Here is a 13,345-nt window from a genome sequence, read left to right on the forward strand (position 1 = left end):
TCCCCTCAAAAAAAGGGGGCAGCCATTAATGGATCTTCACAAAACTTCTTTTAAACCATTATTTTTAGGGATTTTCTCGACCATTTAGATTTAACTAAGGCCAAGAGGCTTATTATCACTTAAGATTTAGTGACTCCAAACTCTCACTTATTAATTTTTAAAATTAAAATATTTATTTATTTATTAAATTTTATTATTATTATTATGATAAAATAATTATTTGACAAAAATATTTTAAAATTTATAATTTTATCACATTTTCTCTCAACTTAAAAATTAATAATTTTTTATTATTTAAAATTTTAAAAGTAACCATTTATTTACTGATTTTTTTTTTCTCTCCTATGGCAATTCATGGTCTCTGACTATCGATGTTCTCCTCTTGATCTCTCCTTCTTTCCTCTCTAATTGTCTTCATCAAAGATTAAGATAACGACTTTTCATTAGACAAAAATAGTTGGAGAGAGAAGAGAGTGCAACGGTTGAGAGAGATATCATCATAGATAAAAGTTGCATTGACTTGAGAGAATTTATCAAAAATACAAATCTAAAAACTAAAATTGAATAAAAATTAAATTAAATTTTTTTTTAAACTAGGAAAGTGACTGTATGTAAAAAAATTGAAAGTTTACCATTATAGATTTAGAAAAAATTAATTTTTAAATATTTAATTAGAGAATAAAAATAAAAATATTTTTAAAATATGAGTTTAATGGATATTCAAATGTTCAAAAGTATCCGGATAAAAGCTCAATAATAAATTAAATTTTGGATGGGAATTTGTGTTTTGCCTTTAACTAAACAACAAAAACTAATCATGAGGTATTTAAAATATTATTATTTTATTACCAATCTATCATTAGCATTAATATACATTTATCTAACCGAAAAGTATGATTTTGAGTCTTTTATTTTATTAATATCATTTTTATACTTATAAATATTATATATAAATATTTTAAATATATAAATAAAAAAGATATATATTATTATATAATTAAATCATACATTATTTTGTTGTTGGGCTTTCTTGGGTTTGAACAAGTTTAAGTTATCTCTTAATCTTCTTTTGAGCACCCTATAACTAAATAATAGTATTTTTCATTATTATATATGTTTACTTACAAATAAAAAATATTATTTTATTTTTTATTAAAAATAATATAATAATATATAATATATATTTTTTTTTTTTTTAAGAAAGAATGACTATTTTCCACTTAAATTTTAAATCATTTTCAAACCTATACTTATAAGATATAAAAACCCCAACTCTCACCTATGATCAAATTACTGTCCAAAATTTTAATTAGAAATAAAGAGTAAAATTGTTATTTTATCTATAAACTTTAAAACTTTCAAATTTTATCATTTTCCCCTCCAGATTTTAAAAACTAACATCTTAACTCATCTTTAAAGTTTGAAAAATTTAGATTTCATCTCTAAAATTTACTTCCTTCTCCGACCACCACCGACGACTGACACATTCCATCAATCTCTTATCTCCAACTATAAAGAATAATACTTTGTCGTCTAGATCTAGAAGAACAAATGACAAATGACGTTTTATCGTCCTTTATCGTTGCGTTTAGATGATGCGACAAGTGACAAGGAAATGGCGATCTCTTTATCGCGCCACCGTTGTTGCACCAGGAGAAGGAGGAGGGCGGAGACAATGTTGAAAGATGAAGTTGAAGAATAGAGGTGAAACTACTTTTTTTGAAAGTTATGGAGGGTGACTAAGTTTTAAAAAATATAGAAACCTTAGGTTGGGGGATAAAAAATGTTAATTTTTAAACTTTAAAAATTTTAGGTTAATGTGAAATGTTAGTTTTCAAAACCTGGGGGGCGAAGAGTGATAAACTTTATAACTTTTTAATATAAACAGTAAAATAACTATTTTATCTCTCATTTTAACAAAAAAAATTAACAAAAATTTGGCTACGAGTAGAAATTAGGGTTTTTCATCTCTCGTAGATGTAAGTTTGAAAATGGTCTAAAATTCGGGTGTGAAATAGTCTTTTTCCCTTTTTTAAATTCTAATGAGTTATGTAATTGGAAAAGACACTACCAAAATTTTTGGACAGAAAATTGCATTTCTTCCATATTCAAAATGAAGACCGTGTTAAATCAATGACTACAGTAGAACTCTACCATATAAATATTACCTAAGGGAGATTTAAGTAATTAACCCCTCTTTTAGATAATTTATAATATTAATTGATGTAATATCAAGGGAAGTCTTACACGGATGATTCACGTAATACCTCGTAAACGCATCCGCGCCATCTCATGACAAATCTCCCGAAACTTCTGACATGCCCGTCACTGAACTGTCAACACCACCGTTAACTCATATCCATTTCTTGTTGCGTGGACTTCATCCATTGGTTTGTTTTCCACACTTCCTAGCAGACAATTTCTCGATTTACATCGTAATTTAACTTCATTTTTGGAATTTAAATTTGGTCCATTATTTTCCACACGCAGCTCTTGGTCTCAGTTAATATAAATTTCGAAAGAAAACCTAGAGACCTGTTAAATTTTGCTGTGAATCCCACGGAGAACCGTGAAAACGTTTGGTTTTGAGGCCTTCGTTGAGTGTCCGGTGAGCGCTTGACCTATTTCTGACTTTTTTCTTTTTAAATTTGATTCTTAATTCGTGTTGTTTTGTAAATTTTAGATAATTGTGAATTTTAGATATAATGTTGTTGTTTCATGGGTAATTTAGCAAGATTTGATTCAAATGGTCGAGTATCTTTATAATTGCTAAGCTTAGTTGAGTTTATTGATGTTGTTTAACGAGTGAATTGTTGCACTTATCAGTATTTTCTCCTATTTTGCAGGTTCTAGCTTTTGTTGATATTGTTTGTAGGAACTATTGCTTTTGCTGCATGAATTTCGCGTTTTGATTTCATTATTTTCGCAATGCAATTAGTGTCAAGTGATGGCCATAACAAAGATATTTCAGAAAGTGAACCTATCTTGTCTCAGTCTGAGAGTTTGCAAAGATCGGAAGAATCTTCTTCTGCATCTTCTTCGTCGTCTTCATCTTTGACTTCTTCTGAAATTACAGCTGCTAGAGGGGATTGTGTTGTTGTTGCTGATGATTTACAAAGTGATGTTGATGAAACTAGCCATTTGATGAATGCCGATCAACCGCAATGCCGTATATGTTTCGATATCGGAGGTCTTTACTCCCTATATTTCTTGGTATCTTTTTTGTTCTTATGTTTATTACAGAACACTGACCATAAATATCAATTTCGTAGATGAGCTTGTATTAGTGGTATAAGTGTTTGTTTACTATTTTATTTTTTATTTTTCTAGGAGAAGACTTGATTGCTCCATGCAATTGTAGGGGCACTCAAAAGTATGTCCATAGAACATGTCTTGATCATTGGAGGTCAACCAAGGTGAGAACTTGATAAACAAGAGATTGTTGTCTTTGCTCGGAGGATTAATTCTATTTGATCACTTCCTTTGTTGTTTCAGGAAGGTTTTGCGTTTTCTCACTGTACAGAGTGCAGGGTAGCGTTCCTATTACGTGCTAATGTTCCAGCTGATCGCTGGTGGCTGAGATTGAAATTTCAGTTCCTTGTTGCTAGGGACCATGCATTCATTTTTATAGTCGTTCAGCTGGTAGGATAATCAGTGATTTCAGTTTCTCTATATCAGTGTTTTGCACTAGATAGTGATTCAGTAGACAAGTGTTTGAGCTAGCTATCATTGAATATAAATAATATGACTTTCCAATGCAGTACATGAATGTTGATTTTTACCATACGATCTACTTTAATATCATATGAAGATTAGCAATTCCATTTTTTTATTGGAGTTTGCATGGCTGGAATATATAATGTCGAGTTATGCAGCTGTAGTAGGAAGCATTCCTTTCGGTGAAAAATTTTGGATGTCCTCAAATTGCTTTTTAAATTCACATTCTGGATACTGTAGAAATTACTGCAAAAGGAAATCAATTAATTAAGTAATCACAGTCACCTGTTCCCTCCTGCATGACCCTTATGATGTTTAGGCCAGTGAGTTGTGGAGGTTGCTTTTAATGAAAATGTTACTAGGCAGTAATCTCTTATGTTATGTGAAGAGTTTGTGACTTAATTGGTAAAGCGAAAGTCATTAATGAAATCATTTAAAAAATCCAATAAATTAGATATTGTTTCAGTGTCAGAGTATATTTTAATTTTTTCTTGGAAGGAAATTGTAAAAAAAATGTTATTTGTTTTCCTGAGTCTGCTGGCATTTTCCCCATATATGTGGTATAAATCTTATTTCGAACTTCTTTACCCAGGTGCTAAATTTATCTTTATTGTTTTAACCAGAATAGCATTAGTTCTGCTTCTGGAAAATTTCTTGTGGGTATTTTAATAATTTTCATTATCTTCAACCGATTGTTTAAATGTGGTAAATGAAAATTGTGGTGATAAATTTTTCTTTCTTTCTATGTTGCTAATTGATCCTTCAGTCATGTGAGAAACAAAAATTTCTCACCATATTGTCAAAGTAAAAATTATATAAGTTGAAATAATGGTGCCAACGACAAAATGAAGCAAAACTCAATGTATCCATAATCGAGGTTATTTTTGAGACAATGCTTACATCAAAATGGATTCCCAGGGAAGCTGCATTAGATATTATGCTTCGAAAACAGAACACAAAGATTTATAATTAGATTTTTTAGGTGTCTTCTTCTTAGAATTAGGTGGATATGTTACACATTTACCAATTAAAATGGAAACCACAATTTGTTTATTTCTTAATATGTTTTGAACATTTTGTTTCAATGTTATTTTTTTACTTTCCTTCTTGAATATCCACATGCTACTGCTAATATTTTGAAATCCTAGGTGTTTCTGGATGAATTTAATTGCTAGATTAAAGTAAACTGCGCTAGGTGTTTTTGCCTCTAATGTGAATCAAGTTGTGAAGTCTGCCTTGTTAGAATTTACATGCAACTTAATAAAGCTCTTAACAGATTGTGGCATTGTTGGCAATGCTGGTGTACAAATTTTATGGGGAGGAACTAAGAGAAATGTTTGGTTATGAAGAGCATCCTTATGGGTTTTATATTATGGCTGGTATGTTCACTCACTGTTTACCAATTTTTCTCACTTTCTTCATCCACACATATAGACTTCATGCATAAAGTTAAAATGATTCAAATACTTAATATTTAATACCTTGTGTATAAATTATATTTTGTGTGTACATGTGTATGCACGCATATATGAACACACTGTCATGAGTACATAAGGCTGTTAAAGAGTTTTTTTTTCACTTTTTGTTTTTTCTCTTTCACCATAATGTAATTGGATACATGTTTTGACTGAGGAGCTGCCACCTTGATCTTTTACCTTGTTTGAGATATTATGAGGAAAGAGAATTTGACTTTGAGTTTTTCGTTAATATGTATTTTATAAAATTAATTGACTGGCCTACTCTGTCATAGGGTTCAGAGTTATATCAGCCTGAAGGGTCAAGCTCATTGCTCGCATTGGGCTTCTATGCGATAAAACTGCCGTGATCATCTCTAAAAGACTTGTCAGTTGTCATAGTGTTTGGCTGCACTATATTAAGTGCATCAGATCTTTAGGTTTGAGGAAAGTAAAACCTGCTTGCAATTTTTGTTAATATGATATGTTTGGCCAAGAGCAGAGTTTGCAATTGGGAAATTGGTGGTTAGATTTTATTTTAGTGAGTCTATAATCATGTATTAGGTTTTCCATGAAATGCTGGATAAATTTGATTAGCTAATGCATATGTCTTAATGTACTTGTTGATCTGAATCTAAATTATATAAAACTAACCTAACAGCAAAGATTGGACATTTACTGGAGTTTTTGAAACATTAAAATAGCCTATTCAATTCCCTAGTAAACATTAATTATTGGAGACTTAAATCCACAAGTTATCACTAGACTAGGACATAGAGAAGAAAAGACATGAAAAGTGCCAGTTCAGGAAGCTTCTGCCATGAGGGTAAATTAAGAAGCCCCTAGATACTGTTTGAACAATACTTATTTGTTATTTTCTAAGAATGTCAGTTGGTCTGGAACCAGGGTGAGAGAAGAAATGTTTTTAAGAGAGGAGCCCTAAAGGTAGTAGTACTTGGGGCTATGGCTTAGAAGGCAACAGAAAAATGTGGTTGGATCATTCCTCATCAAACTTGGCAAAGCCATGAAATCAATAAATAAATATAAGATGGTGGGAGAAAGCATAAAAAGTAGACTAATTGATTAATGCATCTTGTATAGGTTGGCATTTCCTTGAAAAACCCTATGCATGATGCTACAAACATTTTTTTTTTTTTTGGAGCATGATAATATGTTTGACAACTAAATTCTTTGCGATGTGGGATTGTCATTAAATAGCAATAAAACTTTTATCAGGAGTTTTTTTCACTATTTGAACTCTTCTATTATCAGCTCCTTTTCAATCACTGATACGATAAATTTAAGATTAGAACATTTATTAAGTTGTAGGTCTCTCTTCTTCTCTTTATTTTTTGCAAGTTTTTTTTAGGAATTATTTCATAATACTTTTTTCTCTTCTGGAAAACATTATTTGCAAGCTTCATATAAGGCTTTTCTTTCTGCAATGACTTTCCCAAGGTATTGCTTCATGTTGAGTTTAGTAAAACGGCCATACAACTGTAAAATAAGTGTTAATAAATATGTATTTGACCAATTGTAACTTTTTGAGTCATCCAAAGTTCTGTCAACAAACTAACTTGACATTTTCAATGAGAATGACTTGTAAGGACCATGTATTGTAATATTTATATCTTTTAAATTTGTTTTTTTTTTTTTAAATAGAATGCTATATTTTATGCTTTCTTGTAAGGTTTTCTCCCTGAACTTGAAATGACTCCTGCAGGCCCTTATTTCACATTTAGCTTTTCACACACATACTATAAATTTAGATTGAACTCCTCAATATACTAACAAGGGCAACACTTTTAGTTTTGCTCATAGTTAGCCTATGGTTCATATGCTTGTCCCTTTATACTAAATGTGTTCTCTAGTTTATTCTACTCATTGTAAACTTTAATCAGTTTCCTCAAATATATAACTGGTGAGCCATATTTTGTCTTGTATGGTTTAGATTTTTGTTAGTCTGGAAACTTGCTTGCACACGCGCACACACACACACACACGTGTGTGTGGGGAATGCACTTCTCATTATAGAACTTATTATTATTGCTAAATGCTAATTTAATGCTAAATTATGCTGTTTTATTGTCAGGTTTAGCTATTGTTTTGGTGGGTTTGCTCTATGGTTTCTTCATAGCCATAATATGTGGACAGAGGATCAGTGAACGACACTATCACGTTCTGGCGAAACAAGAACTAACAAAGGTATCTGATATTTCCTAACGAAACAGGTTGGAAGTAGAACTTTGTTGGGATATGTTCTCATTGGGAAATGTATTTAATGTAGTTAAGTGAGAAAACAACTGGTTGTTCAGGTCTTAGGTTTCTGTTTCGGCAAAGTGATTCTGTTTTCTGAATTTAAAAAATTAGAAAAATGTTCCATTTTCAAAGGCCTCTTTTAAAGAATTAAAAAAACCTTTTTGTGTTTTTAGAGTTAGACTAGATGTTGTCCTAGTGAAATGGTGGTTTAGTCCAACCGATGGTCAGACCAATTAACCAGTGGTCAGACTGGTAAACTATATAAATATGTATTAAAAATAATTTCGTATAATTAATCATTAAAAATATATTTTGAATTCCTTTAACATCAAAATAAATTTAATCTAAAGGCATACCTACTCTAAATTAATAGGTGAGGTGTTGGGTTCAAATCTCAGCAATTAGAAAATTTTATATTATCTTTATAAAATACAAAAATGTGTTAAACATAAAAAGAAAAAATAATAAAACAAACTTTTGTGTGGTTTGGTGGTCCTTCCACCTTATGCAAAGGTTATTAAAACCATGAAGGCGAGATCAATATTTAAGCTCTCATCAGTATTTGAATATATTTTTCAATACCAGATAACACTTTTTAGTGATGTATACTGATTTTTTTACTGCAAGTGATTGTAATATTATTATAGGACATATAAAACATACATTAATTATCATTTCAATTGATGTTGAATGTATTTTTATTTTTTTAAATTATTATTAATAATTAATGCTGAATATATTTTAGGATAATTTGTCTTCTGAAACAATGTTGAGAAGCCATACTGATTGGAATTGCTCTTTTGAGCATTCCATTAATTAAGATAAATCCTTATTATATTTCAATATTGTTAAAATAGATTTCCTTACTATTCTGATTAATTTGTGTTGTCTTCTTGACACAGAGGGTCTTTTTGTTCCTTTTTCCTGAATATTCTTCATGGACTTGGAATTTTTTATACTCAGTGTTTTAATTCGTTAACTTAAAACGAGTGAACTCTTGATATATCATGTCATTTGATGGATTGAGTATTTTGTGATGCCAGGAATATGTGGTGGAGGACCGAGAAAATAATAAAAATGTCCCTGAACTTGATCAGAGCCATATCACAGAGCTAAGAATGTTAGGCCTATACTAATTTGGAATTATGCAGATTCCATGTTTCTTTATGTAAGCAGCTATAACTTCTTTTTGCTTTCAGTTTTTAAGCGTTAATACTGTTTGGATTTTTTTTTCTTTTCCCCTTAGTATACCTTTCTGCTGGTCTAGATTCTCACTCGTGTATCTGTACAATACATAATTGCTTCCTCAGATTTTTTGGTTGTTCATCCTTCTTGTTGATTGAGACCTGATTCCCTGAATAAAATTCAAATTCTTTCCTTTTTTCCAAATATTGTGCTTTTGTTATATTCATCGTTACATCATTCTATTAGACCCCCGAATGTTATTTAGAAAATAGTATTTAGGAATATTATTTAGAATATTTAATTTGGAATAAAGAGTAAGGAATAAGGAATATTAGAATATTATTTTCATCTCTGATTACAAGAAAAAAAAAATAGAATACTATTTAGAATATTTAATTAGAAGTAAAAAGATTAATAATAGTTGATTGGGAATAAGGATTTTAAGAAATAAAGAGTTAATTGGGAATGGTAGTACAAACTGAAACGGGAAATTATTTTTTTTGAATAAACCTGCATAGCAGTTTCGTCTACACACTATTCTCCTTCAAATTGCTTTCCCCTCAGCTCTTATAATACTCATATAATTGAATTTCCTAACATGAATCCCAATGACAGAAAACTTCCTAATAAATAATGGTCCTAAAATAAATGGATATTTTTCTTATTCAAATTCCACGTCTCATATTGTCCTTGTTCAATTTCTACTATCATTCCTAAGTAACTCTTTATTTCCTGAACTCCATATTCTTAATTAAATATTCTAATATTCCTTATTATGAATTAAATATTTTGAATAATATTCATAAGTATTATTATGTAAATAACGTTCGGGGGTTTAACACACACAAATGCGGCACTTTTGAGCATAAACTCCCTCTGTCAATGTCTTTCTTGATTCATGTTGAATGAATTCTAGAGAAATGGACAACATTGTCTTGCTCAGGAGCTTCTGCGTTTTGTACCCTCAGTTTCCCTTCTGTTCACTGTTTTTCCTAGTCATTGATGTTTTATATTAAAGCTTGTCTCATCTTCATGTCTTTTTTCATTATAATGTGAACTAATTTGTCAATTTTCTTGAAAACTGAGTTAAGAATTTAATGTTGACCTTGGTCCTTGATGAGCTGTAGCAAATTAAAATTCATGTCTTTGTTATGTTAGTAATTTAGAATTCATTTAAGCCCAAGGGAACAAAATGTATAGTGGTTTGGATCCATCCACTTTTTATTTGATTGTTTACATTCCATATTGAGGTCTATCTTCCTGTTGGTAGCTAAATCACAAGTTTTGCATGAACCACTGCACACAATCTAGATTAATTAACTCTTATTTAAAATGAGTCTGTTAAATATTTCTTATATTTACTTCATGGTCATGATTTCTCATAGTTCATGTCATTTTGGATATTGTATTGAACAACAGTTTGTAATTGGTCTTATTCCCTCCAGAACTCGAATGTTGAGCTTCACACTTCAAAATTTTCTTCAAATTACACAGGCATAAGGACCTTACCATCAAGATATGGATGTTTGTTCTTAGATATTGCCATCATAGAAATTATTAACTTCTACAATACCACGTTTATATCTTTTGTGCATGATGCCTTGTAGTCTCTTTTTTTTTTTTAATATAGATGAAAATAGAGAAAGTTAAAATGCATGAAAGTATAATTTTATTATAATTATTATTTTGCTGGTTGCAGAATAATAGCTTCAGGACCCTAGTTTACCAAAATTTATCCTTTTTCTTGTTATGTAACTGTTTGATATTTTTTAAAAATTTGTTGAGAGTGCAAGTGATAAGTTGGACATATGTGTGCTTATTCAATCATAAAAAGACAGACAAATATGCAGCTGTTGAAACGGTAAGTCATACCATTATGCTTGACCTGTACATAACACTATATATCTGGGGCAAGATATTTACTTTTTGTCAATATTCCTATAACATTGTACATAAGAGCCAAAATGTTTACAGGATTAGTGGCTGCAATTCCCATCGGTTAGAAGGTACATTTGGCCTAGATTTCTTGAATCCCTATACATCTTATTAAATGTTTTAAACATCCATTATATGAAGTCTATTCATTATTAGCATTTTCATTTTCTGTCAAATGTACGCTATAGTATTTTTAGAAGTCTAATGCTATGTGTATTTATAAGGAGTACTAATTTGAGAAGCAACAATATTTTAAATTAAGTATAAAATATTTAATTTTATAATGACATATTATTATTGATACCTAAATTGATATTCAGACATATAGTTTTATTGTTTTTAAAATGTTTATAACTTTACAATTTCTCATAAGTTAGGTAACTTCAGAGGCGGCTAAGAAGATTAGACAGTGTAAGCATAGAACGGTTTGTTAAGTACATTGTCACAAAAACAGTACTTTTCAAAAATAAGTGTAAGAATTCCTTTGTAAATTTTTTAAGAGTAGTGTTATGTGTACAATTTTGTATATAAATAACGATATATCATTATATGAGTAGATAATTGAAAATTAAAAATAAAAAAGTATTCAAACACATGGTGACATATCATTGTATTGTGAACTTGAACCAACACATTCTATAAATGACGTTGCTTACAACGGTCAAATGACACCATCTCACTGCAGCATTCTTAAGCCTATTCCTGACCACTGTAAGCGATGTCATTTATGGAGTGCGTTGGTTCAAATTTGTAATATATTGTTTGTATATAAAGTTGTGCATATAGTTTTATTGATATTTTAATAATGTTTACTCATTCCAAAAAAAAATTTATTCTGCCTTATGCGTAGCTGTTCGTAGTGTTGAGATGTAAACAAAACAGTAATTTGATAAATGGTAAGGTCATGTCAAATAAAATAACATATCATTTGAGATATATTTAGGATGTTTAACATAGATTTAAACTATCACCATATTTTCTTTGTTTTACTGTATTTTATTATTCACTCATTGATCTAATTGAAAACACTTAGGTAAATTTGCATACTGGAATACAGTCACACATACCCATTTTTGGTAGACTTTTCTGGCGATTTCTGTCTTTTTTCAATGATTAAAATTGAGAAAAAGGTTCAAAAATCTTTTTTTTGTAAATGTTTTATTACTTGTAATGTTGAGATTAGTCATTTTTGCATGGATTTTTTAGGTTTTAAACAATGCTTTTTCCAGTTGAGTTTTGGTGTGAAATAGTTTGAATTATTTACGATTTTTATGAAATTTGTCAATGATTTTGTGTTATAATTAGTTTAGAATAAATTATTAGTGAAACCGGATTTGAAGTGAGATTTTGTATGATTTCATCACCGTCTGATTTGTAGTTACCATGCAGATCGTGCATGGTGAAATTAGATTAAGGCGGACATTTTTTTTTATATTTGTCAAGTATGTGTGATTTGCATGATGGGGCTTTTTGAATATTTTCTAGCATGAGGGAATTATTAGATATTTGACGAGTATGTGTAATTCACATGGTGGAGGTTTTCAGTTATTTTTTAGTACGCAGGAGTGTTTGATATTCATCACGTGGGTTACGTGTGGTGGGGTGTTTTTTATATTTTCTTGTATGCAAGTTTTATTCAATATAGGCGACCTGCATGGTGGATTTTTTTTATATTTACCAATTTTTCATTTTTTGAGTAATTAATATTTTATATTTTAGGGTATTTTATCTTGTATTTTTCAATCTTTTGTTGTTTTTTACAATAAATTATGAAAAGATGCATTACATTATGAAAATTAACCAATTTATTATTTTTTGTGTAGAATGTTGCTTTTGGGCATAAGGGAAAACAAGAAGTGACTATTGGATATGAGAGATTCTCAGCAGAATGCCACTTTGAGGCGCAAGTCATGCATGGGGTTATCAAGATGCGATAACGACGATTTGTGTGACACTAATAGAAAAAACTTTTCAAAACTACATATTTTGAAAAGTTTTTAGACTTGGAGAAGTCCAAATTTAGCAAAGTATTAGCACACTTCATTTTATTGAGTGAGATAGTTAGGGTGAACTCCGATGCAAAGTTCTAGTTTAGATTGAATGAGTTGACTCCAGTTCAACCTATTCTAAAAGAACATGATGATGAAGAAGTTGGAATTGGTGTGAGACTTTTACAAATTAGTCTCATAAGGTAAGGTTGTTGACATCGACTACAAAACCATTGTTGCGTGATCTCGCCAAGAGAAGTAATTCTGTTATTACTTGATAGACATTTAGCTCGTCAGCGATCAATCATAAGTGGAAGAATAACTTGATTATCTTGTGAATGAATGACACTTTCAACATGAATGGATTGATGAGTCATGTTGTTATAATAAGGATGTACCTAGTGATAGCAATCTGACAAGGACAAAACTCTTACCACTATAACATGTGTGTAAGGAAATTGTGAAAATTAAAATTTTTGACATGTATATGTAAGCTTTGCTAGTTCCACAGATCATGTTTTTTGACCACTATCAAGAACTTTGTACTATTACATAGTAATTAGATGACCAATTATGTTTGACTCGTGATCTTGTCCTCAATCTAATGAGTTACATAATTAGTACAAGCAATTGCAATTACAAAAGTCTTTGTAAAATATTAACACAATAAGTAACTATAAGTTAATAAAATGAAAATCATATTATATACAAAGAATGATATGATTATTTGTTATTCCTTCTCTTATAAAAATATCTAAATACGCCTAATGAATACAATAAGCATTGTCATTAGTAACTTTCAAGTCT

General features: G+C 30.1%; 1 protein-coding gene across 2 annotated transcripts; it reads left to right on the plus strand.

Moving 5' to 3' along the window:
* The first annotated feature begins 2,248 nt into the window (after window positions 1-2,248).
* On the plus strand, window positions 2,249-13,048 carry LOC123218945 (E3 ubiquitin-protein ligase MARCHF1-like). Of its 2 annotated transcripts, XR_006502802.1 has the most exons (10): window positions 2,249-2,390; window positions 2,491-2,608; window positions 2,847-3,190; window positions 3,331-3,416; window positions 3,496-3,642; window positions 4,994-5,096; window positions 7,264-7,376; window positions 8,474-8,598; window positions 10,590-10,621; window positions 12,374-13,048. XR_006502802.1 is itself a non-coding variant. In XM_044640600.1 (9 exons), exons 3-8 carry the CDS (start codon window positions 2,929-2,931, stop codon window positions 8,564-8,566), a joined length of 804 nt encoding a protein of 267 aa, XP_044496535.1. In that variant the 5' UTR covers window positions 2,249-2,390; window positions 2,491-2,608; window positions 2,847-2,928; the 3' UTR covers window positions 8,567-8,598; window positions 12,374-13,048. The 2 variants fall into 2 exon arrangements, 1 of the variants encoding a protein (XP_044496535.1); XM_044640600.1 differs by lacking the exon at window positions 10,590-10,621.
* The last annotated feature ends 297 nt before the right edge of the window (window positions 13,049-13,345 follow it).

Source organism: Mangifera indica, chromosome 6, assembly GCF_011075055.1.
Source record: "Mangifera indica cultivar Alphonso chromosome 6, CATAS_Mindica_2.1, whole genome shotgun sequence".
Taxonomy (NCBI): Eukaryota; Viridiplantae; Streptophyta; class Magnoliopsida; order Sapindales; family Anacardiaceae; genus Mangifera; species Mangifera indica.

Coding starts and splice junctions, on each gene's coding strand:
- LOC123218945 (XM_044640600.1), top strand. CDS start 2,929: ATGCAATTAGTGTCAAGTGATGGCCATAACAAAGATATTTCAGAAAGT. Junction 5,097..7,263: donor TGGGTTTTATATTATGGCTG/GTATGTTCACTC, acceptor TTTTATTGTCAG/GTTTAGCTATTGTTTTGGTG. Junction 7,377..8,473: donor CGAAACAAGAACTAACAAAG/GTATCTGATATT, acceptor TTGTGATGCCAG/GAATATGTGGTGGAGGACCG.